At 40.7% G+C, this 17,956-nt stretch overlaps 1 protein-coding gene across 8 annotated transcripts in view; it reads left to right on the top strand.

The window, feature by feature from the left end:
* ENOX2 (ecto-NOX disulfide-thiol exchanger 2) overlaps nucleotides 1–17,956 on the top strand; it is a 262,829-nt gene that overhangs the window by 203,321 nt on the left and 41,552 nt on the right. For all 8 annotated transcript variants that reach the window (XM_059909877.1, XM_059909875.1, XM_059909874.1 and 5 more), the window contains one exon: nucleotides 9,252–9,407. In XM_059909877.1, the coding sequence (XP_059765860.1) occupies nucleotides 9,252–9,407 (156 nt within the window). The remainder of the gene's footprint in view (nucleotides 1–9,251; nucleotides 9,408–17,956) is intronic.

Genomic DNA, 17,956 nt, shown 5'->3' with positions numbered 1-17,956 from the left:
CTCATGGCCCTTATTCCCAGAGCAAGACGCTGCCCATCTATGAGAATTGTCATTCTTAAGGAGGCAGTTCTCACTGGACGCAGCAGGCAAACTCTGATGAGAACAGAAAGAAAGAATGAAGATGTGTGACACATGATAGGCCACTGTTCTTCAAGCTCCTCAAGGGGGCCCGGACTTGGGTTTCTATTATTTTACTATCGTCCACAAATAGAATATGCTTTCAGTGGCAGATAATGTTGAGATCCTGAGAAAGGAGAGCACTGTTCATCATCATGGTGGACACCTCACCAAGAGCCAATAATATATAAACCACTGTACCAAATAGAACTAATGTCTCTCCAAATCAAGCTTGAATCCTACCAAGTGATGGGACTCTCAAGATTCCCCCATGGAAACTATTATAAAGAGTCCGGTAGAGTGAGATGGTTTATTCATTCATTCATACAAGGAATATTTACTGAGGCCTGCTGTAAGCAAGATACTGCGAGGAGCCCTGGGGATAAATCAGTGAACAAAAAAGAGAAAGATTCCTTCCCTCATAGTGACTAGAATACTTTTAGAACCCCCATATTTTATCCCTAATAAAACCTGTTCTCATTTGAGCTGCCTCTTGACCCTCAACAACTCAAAGACTTCCTAAACATTTTGTTCATTTGTGCTTTTATTCACCCATCCATGAATTAAAATATATTGAGCTAGGTCAAGGGGATACCAAATGGGCCTTCAAGCTCAGAATCCAGTGGCAGAGGCAGCAAAGTCCATATCACTACACTACAATGTAGCAAGTGTCATAGTAGATACATGTAGAAAAGTATTGTTTTAGCCATAGTAGATACATGTAGAAAAGTATTGTTTTAGCCAGAGTAGGATGGAGGGGGTGCTAGGTGGGTAGTGGTGATCAGGGAAGGTTGACAGAAGTGGCAACATTTGAGCTCAGTGTCCAGGGATATATAAGAAAGTGTCAGATGGAAAAAAGGAACTAAGAACAGCCTAAGCAGAGGAAGTGGTACACCAACGACTGGAAGGTATGCAAGACTATACAGTGTGGGGAAAATGGTTAAATACTGAGCTGATTTACATCACCCCATTCCACAAAATATTTGGGGCAGCTTATAAGAAAGATTACAGTAAAAGAGAAAAATTACAAGTAAAATAAACCATCATCTAGGAAAATATAAATGAGAATAGAAGGGGAAGCCCCGGTAGGGAGGTTAATTAGAACTCAGATATGTAGGTCATAGGATCCCACCCAGTTTCTAAAGGTGAACTGCCCTTGTGACCAGGTAGCCAAAACAAAAAGGGAAACCTGATCAGTTATATAATTTGCATTTTCCCTGAAGAGAAAATATACCAGTCCTCAGGAGAAGTCAAACTTTTCATGGCCCTTAACACTTGTGTGTGTTTGACACTTTAGCTCTGAAAGACTTTTTTCATAGGGATCTTCATACATAAGGGTGCACACTAAGTGAGGTAGTTGAGTCATCTCCAAACACTGGGCTGGAGCCCAGGACCAGTTGATATTGCTTTCCCTCATCCACTGCAAAATGTAGAAACTAAGAATATAGTGAATTTTTCATGAAGCTAAATTTGCTCAATTGAAAGGACTGTTCTTTATTCGGAGATTATAGATTTCCTATATTTTTGGGTTTGAAATGTTCTGTCTTTTATGAATTGCATGAATGGTACGTGGTTAATTTTTGTTACTTTTTTCCATGTCTTTTCTTAGCAAATTAAGAGGTTGGCAACCTTAAGTATATATATGTATATATATATTTTTTAATTCATCTCTAAAATCCAGAAATCTAGGAACCAAAGATGTAGTGTGAAATGTCCTCCCTAATGCCTTTCCAAAGGTGTTCACAGCATCCCTAGATGAGAGTCAGGGGCATGACCCTGAATCTGTCAAATGTTCTAACAAGGCAAGAACACAAAGAACAAAATAGGAAGGAATAGGGGGAAGGTGGGCTAGATATATAGATATTTGCAAAAACTTATACTAATGAAATAAAGCTTCATTGGTTGAAATTTGGGATCAAAGTTGATATTTATTAGGGAGAGTCTTTATGAGCTGAAATTATGCCACATAACCCACCCAAGCCCAGCTTGCTGCCTCGTTTGTCATTGTGCATGAACCAGGCCCTACCCCAACTTTCCAACTGACCTGAAACAAGGGTTTTGATGATCTTCTGGAGAAGCAAGACAGATTTTGGTAGAATTTGAGAGTCATTGTGCAAAAATTTAGAAACTTGTGTTCTATTTCCAAGAGGGCTTGTGGTAAGTTCAAGGTCATCTCACAGCTCAGCCAAGCTCTCCTTAGAAATCTGTGTTCCCTCTTCAGGTTGGCTGCCTGAAAAGTCTTTTCAAGGATCTGTGTAGAGAGGAGGCAGCCAGGACTGTAGTGAGTTAAAATTTCTCAATACCCAGGCATAATTCTTAATTTTCCAATGAATTTTGTAGGAACTCTAAAGAAATAGCAATAATGTAGCAGAAATGTATACCTGAATTGGAATCATAATTTTCTATAAAATAGCTTAATTATGCATATATAATTAGATCCTATTTGGAACATTTATTTTAGACTAATCCATAGTTGCATTTCAGTGGTTTGACTGTGAATACAGACTACCTCCTGGTGATCAAGGGTCTCTGGAATACCTAAAAGATTGGAAATGCCTTTAATGGACCTGGCGGCGGGGGGGGGGGGGGGGACTTGGATGGGGAGAAGTCACTAAGTGTAAGCAGAGGCTTTCTGAGGGTATGAAGAGGACTCCAGCCAGCCAGAACCAGGTCCAGTTCTGAAAAGGCAAGCAGGATAGTAAATATGTCAGCTCCTATATCTGCCTATCTCCAGTTCATACATTGCCACAATTCCAACTTCTCCTGTGAGTCAAAGTTGAGACTTCAGATTTAGAACAGAAGGTTCTAAATTATCTATTGCTGTGACAACACATATATTGAATATCTCAACAGGAAATTCTGGCTGTAGAGATAAGCAACCCTATGGTAGCCTTTTGGACCGGAACATTTGAAGGACTCTACAGGTTGAGTTGGTAGGTAACAGAGCTTAGTCTGACAAGAAGTATCTTTTTTTCCTGTGGACCCATGGACTTTGTGAGAAGCAGAGTAGACCAATGATTGAGAGCATAACTAGTAAAAGCCACCTACTGTGTGGCCTTACTGTGTTATCTCTGTAAGTTTCAATTTCCTCATCTGTAAAATAGGGAATAATAATATTGGTCATTCCTTAGGATTGTTCTGAAGTTTAAATGAGATGATGTGTATAAAACCTGGAAATTCATATACACCTGATCAATGGGCAGTAGTATTATGGACAGCATCCTCTTCCCCTGCCACAAAAGCACAGGTTGCTGTCTATAGGAAGAAAGCCATCGTGAACTGGCCTGCCAGAAAATATCAAGGGTTGAACCGTAAAATTGGCATATGTGGTGTCTTTGTCAGGCATCAAAGATGGGCAACCTCTAAGGTTTCTAGTGTTTTGTAGACATCTGTAGTCTTTGTACATCTGGTAGTGTGTTGTCATCTGGCATTGTTCCAACTGGTCCTTCTACACAGCAATAGTACAGTGACAACAATTGCTCAAAGACAGTGGCTCTGGGGCCCTGCTGGATCCCAAAGCACCTTTTCAATAATCGGAAAAATAATCAGTCTAGTTAGGTGCTTAGTGTACTTTCTATTTTAATTACTTGAAAATAGCTAACTCTATTAACCAATCACACCCCACTCCTCAGACGTGCTGCATATTCTGCTTACCTATTGCTGTATGACAAACACATTATAACTTAGTGGCTTAAGACACAATGACTTTATTATATTTTAAGATTTTTCTGGATAAAGAGTTTAAGCAGGACTCAAATGGGCAATCCACCTGTTCCACATGGTATCAACTGGGATGCCTCAGCTGTGGTGGGATAGTCTGGAGGTTCCAATACAGCTTTATTCATACTCATGGCACCTTGGCAGGGACAGATAAAACACCGGGCTCAGCTGGATCCCTCCCTTTCCATTTACACTAAGGCCCTCTCCACATGGTCTCTCCAGCATGGTAGTCAGACATGTTACATTGTGACTGAAGCTCCCATAGCAAGTGTTCCCAGAGACAAGTGGAAATTTTATCTCTCTTAAGGCCTGGCCCTGAAAACAGGCACAACATCCCTTCTGCTGTATTCTATTGGTCAAAGTGGTGCTAGAGCCCATCCAGATCCTCAAGGGGGTGGGGCATAGACCTCACCTCTTGACGGGAGGGGAAACAAAGAATTCGTATCCACCTTTAATCCGCCACACTTGCAAAAAAGAATTATATAGAAGCATTTTGTTATTTGTCTGCCATGTTTTTCAGCATACTTATTTCACCTTATACCTGTAATTAAATTAATTCATGAAAACAATTGCCATACTACATTGAGAGGCAGTGCAGTGGTTAAAAGCATTAGAGTTAAACTAACCTGGATTTGAATCCTACGTCTTGCCTAGGTTATTGGCTGTGGAACCTTGGGCAAGTAACTAAATCTTTCTGAGCCCCAGTTTCTTTATCTATAAAATGAAGGATAATAACAGTACCTAGCCCACTGGTCTTTTGGAATGAGATTATATAAAATGCTTAAGCACAGTCCCTAGCACAATGGAAGCACCCAATAAACAATTATAGTGATGATAATAATAATTGATGACAAAGCATTATAATTGTTTGCATGGCTGTTCCCAAACTATACTCTGAAGTCAAGGATTTTATCTTATTCCTTCAACCCCAACACCTGCAGAGGGGCTGGCATCAAAATACTGAAGGACATACAAATGGTTAGACATATGGATGACTGGACAAATGGCATTTTCCTCCATTGTAGCTCCCTGGCTCAGATGTGTACAGAGAATGGAGGATGATAATATTGCTAGATAACTACTCTAGGTTGAGTTAAGTGCAAGTTGCTAGGCAGCAGGAAGACTTAAGGCTACACTGAAACATTACTTAAAATCATATAATAGAGATGTAATAGAGCTGCAACTCAGAGGAGCAAGGTGGCGCAACTGAAAAACAGCATTTGCAGCATTTCCAGTAAGCTGGGAGTTTGGAAAGTACATGAATCAGAAGAGGGAATACAAACCAACATCTTTTGACATTTCCACCAATGGCAGTGCCGAGAGTAAAGAAGGCAGTAGGGAAAAGGCGTTAGAAGAAGAGATGGTGGTAAAAGCAAAACAGAACAGGGTATTTATTGTGAAAGGGCTTTAGGGGAATACCCTGGCCTTTTCCACAACCCTTTTTAAAAATATTTATTTATTTATTTATTTATTTATTTATTTATTCATTTAGGCTGCGCTGGGTCTTACTTGTGGCACCCGGGATCTTAGTTGCAGTATGCGGGATCTTTTTTTTTTTAGTTGTGGCATGCAGACTTCTTAGTTGCAGCATGCAATCTCTTAGTTGCGGCATGTGGACTTCTTAGTTGCAGCATGCACGTGGGATCTACTTCCCCAACCAGGAATCAAACCCTGGCTCCCTGCATTGGGAGCGTGGAGTCTTACCCACTGGACCACCAGTGAAGTCCCTCCACAACCCTTTTATAAAATGATTTCAAATCTCCTTCAGAAGTTTAAATTCCTAACATAAGTGGTAATACTATGTACATGTTGGCTGTACTCCTCAAGCCAGAATAGGGCCTGAAAAAGGGAGAGAATTTCTCTGGTGTTCTATTCCCAGTGTATTTTAGTGTTGGACTTCTTTGATTTTTTTCAGATCCTGCAATACTTGTATAAGGCCCATGATTTCAAATGGTTATTTTCTTGGTTGGTATTGGAAATTCAAGTCTACTTTGGTCTTAACGGTTGAAGATAAACAAAAGAAATAATCAATGTGATAGGAGCCCTTGAAATGTCATGTACAATGTACATCCTGCCCTCTAGCAAGCCCTGCTACGCAGTGTAGCCTATGGAACTCTTGGCATATTGAATGCAAAGAAGAAAGGGAGTTTATCTACTCTGGCTTTAGCCATATGTCATGAATACACTTGCTTTTAAATGAATTTCATAAAATATTAATGTAATCATACCAAACAGCTCAGTGGTGAGTACATCAGTCAGGAGTTATATTTATCCTGTGTATTTGTTTTTTGTTTGTCTCCATTTATTAGTAGACAGTACATGGAGACAGGCATTTCTTTCTCAGTCGAAGTGGCAGAACTTGTTTAATGAACTGATGTTTCTGTAATCTGTGGTAAGGTAGAGTTGTGAGTGACAGAACTATATGAATAACAATGAGGAGGCAGGCAGAACAATAAAAGGAAGACAAACATTTCATTAGGGGGGGAAAATAGATGGGATTGTTTAGTTGGCGTACAATCTAATCTGATCTTTTCCTACTGAAAATTAACAGTTTGTAAATGGGGGAGATAATGTTAACAATTTTTCCAAAATCTTATACACAAGGAATCAAATTTTCCAAAGACGTAAATGGCATTCTTAACCACAGTGCTCTCATTCTACAGCATAGGAACACAGAGTGTCAGGGCTCCTAAGTTCTCCAAGATGGAAAAAAAGGCCTGGACACCCTGTCCCCCTGCATAGAGCCTGACATATAGGAGGCTATCACAAATGTTTGTGGGATGTGGAAGTGAATGCCTGTATAAGTGAATGTATTAGTGTGTGGACGCATGTTTTGAATGGAAGGAAGGAAACTTACCTATCAGGAGCACCATGTATCATGTCAGAGGTTTTCATATCTGTTCTGTCCTTTCATCCTTTGAGCTAAATGTCACTATTTATCCCTACTTTTACCAAAAAGGAGATGGAGGCACACAGATATTAAGAAACATCCCTCAAGGTCTTATAACTAGCATGCGGAGGAGAGTAGAGAGATGAGAGTCACAGGGAGGAAGGGAAGGAGTGTGTGTGTGTGTGTGCACGCACAGGCATGTGTGAATACTTGCATGTTGGGTGAGAAAACATATGAGGGCTAAAAGTAAATTTGTTTTCAGAAAAATAAAATTTCCTCTTAGAAGAAAATTCTTTCTTCCTAAACATGTTCAAGGTCTTGGCATCTCAGCATGACAGGCATGTGGGAGGATGAGGAATGCCCTAGCTCTCTTGGGCTGGCTTGCAATGGGAGGTGCTCATGTGCCACCCACCTGCCTATCTGCCCAGTCAGAAGACTCCCTCCTTCTGGGCCTATCGTACTTGAAGTCCTGCTTCTGTATGAACCACAGGTTCTTCCCACTGTTTAGATACACCTCCTTCAACATCTTAGAGAACCACCCAGGGGGTTCAGAGCCACCTTGAGGACATACTTAAAGGCACTGTCCCTTGGGCCTGAGTGGTGAGCAGGGTAAAGTCTGGGGGAGTAGGACCTGCCACTGCTACCATAACTACCCCTACATTATCAGAACTCCTTATGCAATATTTTCTTTGTTTGCAATACACTGTGCATTCTATAACAGAGGGCAGGGGTGAGAGGTGGCGAAATGAAGTAGAATGCACTCCCTTCTCTCAAAGAATGTTCATTTTGTTATAGAGACAAAATTTAAACAATGAAATCAGTACCGCCTTTAGACCCAGGTAAGCGGGGCCCCTGCCATGGGCCCTCACATCAGGGGACCTCGAGCTTTGGAATGACTGTCCAGATATTTTCTAAGTCCCTCTCCAGAGCTGAGGACTGGCCAGGTAGATAGTGCCATCGGGGTAGGTGCCCCAAGTCCAGAGCAGCTCCTCTGTGTGTCTTGATGGCAAGAAGCAGCTTTCTCAAAATTTTCTAGGTTCCCCTCCAGTGCCTGGGATTGACAAAGGCCTGCAGTGTCATCTAAGCAAGGAGCCCCAATCTCATACTGAACCTATGTGGACCTCAGTCCCCATTTCTCCCTTTGAGGCACTCTTCAATCCTTTACCCCACATGTAGACTCACGTAAATGCCCCCAAGAAGCTTCAGAACTTGTGCCTGTGGAGTCCTCCCAGAGTCTTGGTTCCAGGAGAGTATCCTGGCAAGTAAATCACTCCAGCTGTATGGTATGGTATATCTTTCATGGTATCGAATGGGCTACCAGAATAGTGTTGATGCTGATTTGTGGTGAATCAATTGTGTATCTAGACAAGCCCCACAAAGTATGTTTTGGGAGCTCCCGCACATCCTAGAAGCACCCCTGAATGAAACAAAAGATGATGCAAAATAAAATTCGGTGGCAACAGGTGTAGAACAGTTTTTAGATAAAGAGATAAGAATGAACAGTATTATCTGGAAAGGTGGAACTTTAAGCCAGGTCTTGAAGCATGGGGAGAATCTGGGGAGGCTTGAATGACTCCAGGCAGGCAGGGAGAACAACAGGAACAAAGGCACAGAGAATAGTTATTTATTGAGCATTTTTGTGCTATGCATTATGCTAGGCACACTCCATTCATCGTTTTGTTTATTCCTCATAGCTCCCTATAAAAGTAGGCGGAATTAACCTCGGTTTGCAAATGATGAAACGGAGGTTCAAAAGGTTCATCCTGCTAATCAAATGGTAGAACTAGGACCCAGGTCTTCCTGAACCCCAAAACTGTATGCTCTTAACACCATGCTATACTGCAAAAAAACAGGAAGTGTTACAAGGGACAGTAAGAAGCCTTGTCTGAATGGCGCAGAGGGTGTGTGTTGGAAAGTAGTGGAAGGAAAGATCAATGGACAAGGCGCGGTCATATTACAAAAGGCCTTGGATGTCAAAATGAGAGGTAGAGACAAACAGGCACTGGGCAAACAAAAACAAACAGGCCGGGCTTCCCTGGTGGCGCAGTGGTTGAGAATCTGCCTGCCAATGCAGGGGACACGGGTTCGAGCCCTGGTCTGGGAAGATCCCACATGCCGCGGAGCAACTAGGCCTGTGAGCCACAACTACTGAGCCTGCGCGTCTGGAGCCTGTGCTCCGCAACAAGAGAGGCCGCGATAGTGAGAGGACCGCGCACCGCGATGAAGAGTGGCCCCCACTTGCCGCAACTAGAGAAAAGCCCTCGCACAGAAACGAAGACCCAACACAGCCAAAAATAAATAAATAAATAAAAGTGCTTTAAAAAAACAAACAAACAGGCCTAGCCCAAGAGGAAAATGCACAATTACAATATTTAAGGCCTGGTAATGCTAATAACATGTTTTCTTAAATATTTTGCCTCTGTCTTAGAAAGAACTTTGGTTTGAAGCTTATAAGGTAGCATTCTGCCTCTACTTGATCTTGCCTGGTGTAATTTATTGTTCTCTCTTTCCTCTCCTTTTTTAGACTTTGATCCTGCTCTTGGAATGATGACTGGAATTCCACCAATAACTCCAATGATGCCTGGCCTGGGAATAGTACCTCCTCCAATTCCACCAGATATGCCAGTAGTAAAAGAGATCATACACTGTAAAAGCTGCACACTCTTCCCTCCAAATCCAAGTAATATTCTGCTTTTTCTCCACACAAGTCACAATGTTTTGGTGTCTCAGTCCCTTGGATATTTGTTTTTGTGTTAAGAATGCTGTCAGGGCAATTAGTGCCTGTAAAGTGGTGGCTTCTGGGAAGGAACCTGGCTTTGGAATTGAATTCAAAATATAACACTCCTGACACAGCTGAAAGTAAACTAGTGTTCTAGTTCCTTTTTAGAACTTGAATTTTGTTGAAAGGGGGCTCAGGTTATTTGGGTGGGGAAAACACTAACGGATAAGCCTCCCTTAGCTCTCTGCTGAGAGCATGGCAAAAGTGCCATTTTTGTTAACAGCCCCAAGGCTTTGTAAAGGTGAATGGAAAGAGCAAGTGCTATGGGAAGAGTAGGAATTTGGTATGATTGACTTATCTTCTCCAGAGCCCACCAACTGTGTCTGATGAAGCCTTGATTATAAACCCCAGTACTTACTCCTGCCTGTCTCTGGTATATTCTCTTGCACTCAGTGGCCTCTTAGCAATAAGGTCATGTGATTTAGGGACTCTCACAGTCTCTTTATGGACCCATCTGATCTGCTTCTGTCTTGTTTCTTCATTAGAAAGTATCTTTACCATCAATTCCTTCCCCTCTCTCCCACCTAACATTTCATCCAGGTCCTTGTCACATATACAGAACCCTAAAAGTCCTGGGGCTCCCATTGCCCACAGATTCAGAGTCCAAATCCTGAACTTCAAAAGCCTTTCACTGGTCTGTTTTGTCAACTTAGAGAAAGACACACAACATAAGAGTTGTGAGTTTAAATTTTATTCAGGGTCTTGCTGAGGACTAAAGCCCAGGACACAGCTACTCAGCTCTGAGTAAAACGACTCCAAACAGGTGGGGGAGAGGCCAGTTTATCTATGATTTTTGGCTAGGAAATATGTGCAGTCTAGCATACATCTTAGTAAATAATTACTGCTAATCACAAAGAACAGATTTCTCAAGTTAATGATTTTAGTGTTTTCCTATATATGGGAAGCTTCAAGAATCTGGGGTCATTAAAATTCTTCCTGAGATATACATCTAACTATCCATAGGGCCTGCTTGTCCAAATCACAGAGTGCATTATCCTGTTTTTCATCCTGAATTCCTCTCAGGATGCATTGTCGGTCAGCAAATGCAGTGTTATGACTTACCCCTTGTAGAACTGGGTGGTAAGCAATGCTCTTTGTCTTAGCAATCCTAATTTTTCTGCCTCTATAGCATCGTGTGACCATCTTCAATCATTTCTACTTGCCATTTACCCACAATTTAGTCAAGTTCAACTCTTTTCTAATCTCACTCTCCTCTCCAGCCCAACTCCAAGCCTACCGTCTCCCAAACACTTCCACGTGGAAGGTACTGAAATTAAAATGGTAGTTAATCTTTCATCATTCTAATGCATTTCCAATAAAGTATTAGGGGCTAAATCCAATGGATACTTTTTAGTCCTTAAATTACTTTATTTCTCTACTATATTTAGAACTAGTGACCCCTTCATCCTTCTTGAAACATTAGGTCATTTGAAGGTGTTAGAATGGCCACCAGAGAGATTATATAGATCAAGAAGGAGGATGACCAAGCAGGGCACCCTAAGGAATTCTAACATTTCAAAATTTAAGAGAGAAAGGGGAGTTTGCATTTCTGTACACCCCTTAGCAGCAAAAGTCCTTAAAGCACTTAATCTTTACTGTTTCCAGTTCTTCTCTTCTCTCTTAAATCTTCTTCATTTGGGCTTTTGCCCCACCCCTCTATCAAAATGCTTGCTTAAGAACACTAATGTCTACAGCACTAATAAAGTTAGTTAGACAAGTATTCTCATTCATACCTGGAAACCAGTCTTTTATAAGGACCATGACAATTATATTTACATAATATGCTTTTAAAATATTTGATAAATTGATAGACAATAATGATACCACATTATAATATGTATTTATGTTACTAGTTGCTATAAACTTTTTCATACCTTTAAAAAAAAAAAGAACACTAATGACCTCACAATACTAAATCCAGTGGTCAATTCTCACTTCTCTTCGTAACTGACCTAACAGCCATGTATGACACAGTTGATTACTCCTTACTCACTGATATACTTTTTCACTTGGCTTCCAGGATACCACACTATTGGTTTTCCTTCTCACACTGGTCATTCCTTCTCAGTCTCCTTTGCTGATAACCTTCTGTTCTCGCTGACTTCTTACCATTGGAGAGCCCCATGACTCAGTCCTTGGACCTCTTCTCTGTACTCATACCGTTGATGAGCTCATCCAATCTCATGGCTGAGAAAAAGTATGCCAGTGATACTCTAAGTTATATTTTTAGCTCAGAGCTTGTCTCTGAACCCCAAACTCATATCCTACTGCTTATTTGATATCTCCACTTACATGTCAAAGAGACATCTCAAGTTTAATACGTTCAGAACAAAACCCCTAATATTTACCCCCAAACCTTCTCCACTAGTATCCTTCTCCATCTCAGATAACGGCAACTGCATCCTTTCAATTACTCAGCCAAAACTTAAGGGTAATCCTTACCTACTCTCTTTCCCTCACATGCCATATTTAATCTGTTAGAAAACTGTCAGTTCTACCTTAAAATATATAACTAGAATTCTACTATTTTCATGATAATTACTGCTATGACCCAGTTTATGCCCCCATAATACATTTTCTGAACTATTGCAATAGCCTTCTAATTGGTCTTCCTCTTTCACCCTTGCCCCCTACAATGTATTCTCAAGAGAGCAGGCAGAGTGATCCTTTTTAAAACCTAAGTCAGACTATGTCCCTCCTCTGTTCAAAACCCTTTAATGGCTCCCTGTTTTACTCAAAATAAAGGCCGAAGTCTGTTTAATGGCACAGAAAGACCTTTTTTTTTTTTTTAAACATCTTTATTGGAGTATAATTGCTTTACAATGGTGTGTTAGTTTCTGCTTTATAACAAAGTGAATCAGCTACACATATACATATATCCCCATATCTCCTCCCTCTTGCTTCTCCCTCCCACCCTCCCTATCCCACTCTCTAGGTGGTCACAAAGCACCGAGCTGATCTCCCTGTGCTGTGCAGCTGCTTCCCACTAGCTATCTATTTTACATTTGGTAGTGTATATATGTCCATGCCACTCTCTCACTTCGTCCCAGCTTACCCTTCCCCCTCCTCGTATCCTCAAGTCCATTCTCTAGTAGGTCTGCGTCTTTATTCCTGTCTTGAATGGCACAGAAAGACCTTTAATGGCAAAGAAGGTCCTCCCTCTCTCACATTATCTCTTTGACTTTGTCTCTTACCACTCTCCTTTCCATCACACATTGTTCCAGTTATACTGACCTCCATGCTGTTCTGTGAACACACCAGGCCACTCTTCCATCATAGGGCCTTTGTATTGGCTCTTTCCTCTGCCTAGACTACTCTTCTCCTAAATATCTGCATGGCTAACTCACCTGCCTCCTTCAAGTCTTTGCTCAAATGTCTCTTCTTCAGTAACCCTGACAACCTATTTAAAAGTTCAGCCCTCCCTGACGCACTCCCAATCCTACTTACCCTCTCTATTTTTCACTTAATACTTATTACCTTTTAACAAACTATGCAATTTATAGAATGTAAACTCCACAAAAGCAAGACGTTTTGTCTGTTTTGTTCACTGATATATCCCCAGCACTGAGAAAAGTATCTGACATATAGTACATGTTCAATAAATATCTCTTGAGTGATGGAGGGATGGATGGATGAATACAAAAGGAGAAGTCAGAGGTCTAGAAATCAAACCAAGAGAGCATGAGGTAATTACACCACATGCCGACAACTTCTAAATCTATTTTTCAGTCCATGGCTGTCTTCTGAGCTTCAGACACATATAGCCAACTGACCACTAGACTTTTCCAGGTGGATCTACATCAAATGTGCAAAAAACAGTATTATAGTATAGTGAACAAACTACTAGATTAAAAGTCGAGAGAACTGTGTTTTACCCCCAGCTCTGTCACCAACTACCTGAGGGATCTTGGGTTAGTCGCATGACCTCCCCGGGTCTCAGTTTCCTTGTCTGTAAAGTGAGGCTATTGGGTTAGATTACCCTAGATACCTCCAAGGTTTCATCCAGTTCTAAAAATATGATTCTTGACATTAAAAATGTAGCTACCACAATAATTATTCACCTAGGCAAAAGTCCCTCAAAATGTATTAGGAAAGGCAAGAGCAAATTGGTAGGTGGCCCATAGAGCTTTGTGCCTTCAGTGGAACAGGCAGTATGGTATAATAATTAAGAGCCCCAACGTGACATAGGCCTGGTATCCCAGATCTCCATACTAAATAGCCATGAAATCCTGGGTAAGTAACTTAACCTCTCTGATCTAGACTAGGCAAAATCAGTTCTGGTCTAAAAATTCAACAGATCAAACTAGACTGGAGCTGACTGTGCACCAGTCTCCTAAAGATAAATGGTGAATTGTCCTAGAAGCAACATCCTCTGATTCCTAGGAGTCAGAGATATGGCAAAAGAAAGCTCTCTGGAACACAGGTACTTTTTTTCACAGGGTGGCTATCAGAGATTTACTGCATTCCCAATTAACAGTCCTCAGTTGGTGGTATAAGAAAAGGACAGCACCCTCTCTCCAGAGAACTCAATTCTGTCAAGATTTTTCACTTCAGCTGATAGACCTTCTGTATGGAGAGGTTGCATTTTTCATCTACTGTGAAATAATAGTGAACGTGGAATAAATGGTGGAATATCATCTGCTATCTGTGTGCAGGCATGTGGGAAAGCACCCAGGAGCCAGAAAAAGAGCAATCATTTCATTTTACCATCTCAAAACAGGCTGAACTCATTTTGGCTCCTAGGGCTGGGTTCTATAAAGAAAATTAGAGAAAATGGATAAATTGAGAATTAATAAAGATTCGCTAGCCTTCTGATTACTTCCAATCAGTTGGGATTACATTAAAATATATCTGACCCCTGCTGATTGTCTAGGGGACCTTCAATCTTGGGCTGTCTAATAAAATCAACTCAAAGATTTTGCAGTATGCAAATTCTGGCAAACCAGTTGAGTGATCTGTGATGCTCCTTTGAAAAGCAAGATGCAAGTGGTTTATTGGGCCTCTATGCTGCTCCTTGCCTCACTTCTCAAAGATGAGCAGTGACTTTGATCTTAATGCTGATTGCCCCAACACAGCTCCCCAGAGTGGGTGCTTAGTTGTAATTAGAATTGCTAGCAGCTCCTCCTTTTCCATTACCAGAGATTAGAGTGCTTTATACTCCCAGTTATCTTGCATCTTTTTACATGGAAGTTTCTTCTCCTCCATCCGGAGTGGTGATTGGGGTGTTACAGGAGCTTAGCACATTACCTGATTAATAGGATTAACTTCTATGGAGTTACCATTGCTATGCCCATATCACTGTATTTCAGTGGGATTAGAAAATCGGGCCCAGACAACAAAGTACTTTGAGCTGTTAATTAAAGAACAAGTACTATCCATTAAGGAAGACAGTACAGCCCATTGCCTTGCTGGTGGCATACACCTAAATCTCAGCAAATGCTACATTTACCCAAGGAAAATAAATAAATCCCCAGCATTCTTGACACTACTCTTAGTGGCTTTTATGCGCCTTTACTTAGCAGACAGTCACCACTGAATAATCACAGCATCTAAATAGGGTGATGGTTTCATCAAGGGAAAGAGCCTTGGTATTGTCAGTATTACATATAACTATAGCAGTAACCAGACATTCCTTAGAGTCTCTCAACGGACCTAAAGGTAAACCTAGGCTAACTCAAATAATATAAAAAGGTGATTATTTGCTTCATAAAAAGATTCTTTATTGAATTCATTTAAATAGTAAACTTCAGAAGGGTTCTAAGGCAGGATTTTATTCTGAAGCCTTAGATGTGAAAACATGGCTCTAACTAAATAGATGTTGTTGAAAATTCTTTACCTAATATAGTCAGTGGCCGGGTTGTGTTCCATGGTCAAAATCATGTGTGTCTTCACAGCTGTAGATTCTGAAACTGAGCAGGACACCACAGGCCCTACAGGGTACAAAAGGCCCTCCGTGTCCCCTGTTTCTTGTTTGTAGGAAAAGATTTTGGTCTCCTAGGTCTTCCCTGAGTGCCAAAGAGCAGGCACAAGCAGTTACTAATTGGAGAAGTGAAGGAATACAGAAACAAGGGAAAAGCAGTTAAGCAAGATAGCTTCAACAATAATTCAACAATAAAACAGAGTCCTAGTTCCTCTGCAAGGAATATGCCCCAGACTGGTTGGAACCAGAAGGCTGATGATTAAGATTCCTGAAACACCACCCTGTTACCTCACTATCAACCAGTCAGAAGAAAGTCATACACCCTGCAACCCTCACCCCAAATGTTGCCTTTAAAAACCGTTCCATGAAAGCCATCAGGGAGTTCAGGTCTTTTGAGCGTGAGCTGCCCATTCTCCTTGCTTGGTGCCTGCAATAAATGCTGTACTTTCCTTCAGCACAACCTGATTTTGGTAGATTGGTTTTACTGCTGGGGGGGTGGGGTGTGAAGCAGACCCAAGTTCAGTTCTGTAACAGTTTCTCTACCAATAAGAGTGATTCCTTCCCAACCCCAGCCTTATCTAAAGATCTGGATAAAGCAAGGAGCTGAGAGTTTAGAAATCCAGGTCTTAGCTATCACTCCACTCTGGACTTGTAGTAGGATTTTAGAAAGCCTCAGAGTGGTAATTAGGAAACCTGAGTTCTATAATAGTAAATAATAATAACACTATAATAACTACAATTTATTGGGAACCTATCAAGTGCTAGGCATTATGCCACATGCAATATAGGCAGTAGATTATCAATTATCCTACAATAACCCTTGTAAGGTAGAGGATAGTATCCCTATTTTAAGATGAAAAAACAAAGTTCTCAGAGGTTATGTAATTTTCCCAAGGTCATACAGACAGTGAGTAATTAAGGTTTAAATCCAGGTTTAACTGCTCCAAGTTCATTTTCCTTCTCTTTCTATCTGATTTGTTGACCTTGAATAAGTTACCCAACCTCACTCAGCTAAGGTTTTTCCTCAGAATATTATAAGTTTAGGCCAAGTCAGTGGTTTTCAACTATAGCTACACATTAGAGTTGCCTGAGGAACTTTAAGAAAATGATGCACATGCTGCACCCCAGACTAATTAAATCAGACTCATTGGAGTGAGACCCAGGCATGGTTTGTTTGTTTGACTCCCAAGTTGATTCTAATATGCTACCAGAGTTGAGAATCACTGGAAGTGTGATATCTAGAATCCTTTCCAGTTCTTAAAAAACTCAGAAGTATAAGTCTCAAGAGATTCTGGATCTCATTTTTCCCTTTTTGGCTAAAGCTATAACCTCTCTAATGTTAGACATTTCAGATCCCTGCTCACTAGGTTATCTTCTTTTCCCTTTAAACTTCTCCTATGGAATGAAAAACCAATACAGTGAGTTCTTGAAATTGCAGGCATTTAAAATTTTAACAGAAATTTTGTAGGTTCCCTGAATCCCTCTACCCCTTTTACTGACTAAATAGAGGGAAAGAGAGCATCATGAGAACTTGATTATTCTGACCCACACTAATAAGCAAAGTGAGGAAGCTTAAGATGCTAATAGCCGAGGCAGCTCTCAAATCATCTGCTTGCCAACTTGGATAAGAATCAGGTGGGGGCCTTGGCCTAATCTACAAGTGAAACTCATTTATTTTTGCATGTGAGCTGTAATCACTGGTTGTTGAGCTCTCCAAATCTTGAGCTGGGAGAATTATTGTTAAGAGCTGAATGGGAAGAACGGATTACACAAAATAAATCCTTGCAGATACAAAACCAACACTAGAAAACCCTTGACCATCATGCTTTGTTTTGTTGGGCTATGAACTGTAGGATTTTGCTTGGGAAATGCTTTGCTACATATAAACAGCAACAAGGAGCTGGCAGATACAACCGGCTTTATGTATAAGTGACCAGAAAGCACATTTTTTAAGCAGAAGGAGAATCATCTCATTAAGTAGGTTTTTAATAACTCTACAGCCAAATATATCTCACTTTATTTAATGATTTCCCAGATGAGCTTACTTTCCCTCTAAATGCTGCATGATTGGCTCTGGACCTCACCTCTCCAGCAAAGAATCTGAGGAAGAGCTCACTGGTATCAAAAAACAAAAAACCTAAAAGGGATGATCTGTATTCTGGCTGACTTTGTCAACCAAATTATTCTGATAGCTGTATATATTTTTGTAAATGTTCACCCCTTCACTGTCAAATTAATCCTGAAACAGTTCTTTCTGTAAGCATGAACGGGGAGAATACAATAACTACAAACTGAATTAAACAAACCCTTCTCTCAAGGACACTGGTTCTAAGAATTCTCAAAAGTAAGTTTAAACCGAGTGGGATTTCTTTCCACTAATTGTCTTCTTAATAAAAATGACGGAAAATTGGGCATAGCTGGGTTGTCACAACAAAAGTAAAGAACAAAATAAAAGAACTTTTGATGAGACAGATGGGTCTGAGTCTTTATCCTGTATACATACATCACGATCACCAAATCATTGAATAAA

The sequence above is a fragment of the Balaenoptera ricei genome, chromosome X (assembly GCF_028023285.1).
Source record: "Balaenoptera ricei isolate mBalRic1 chromosome X, mBalRic1.hap2, whole genome shotgun sequence".
Lineage (NCBI taxonomy): Eukaryota > Metazoa > Chordata > Mammalia > Artiodactyla > Balaenopteridae > Balaenoptera > Balaenoptera ricei.
The sequence above is the reverse complement of the archived record's forward strand: the minus strand, read 5'-3'. Positions and strand labels throughout refer to the sequence as shown.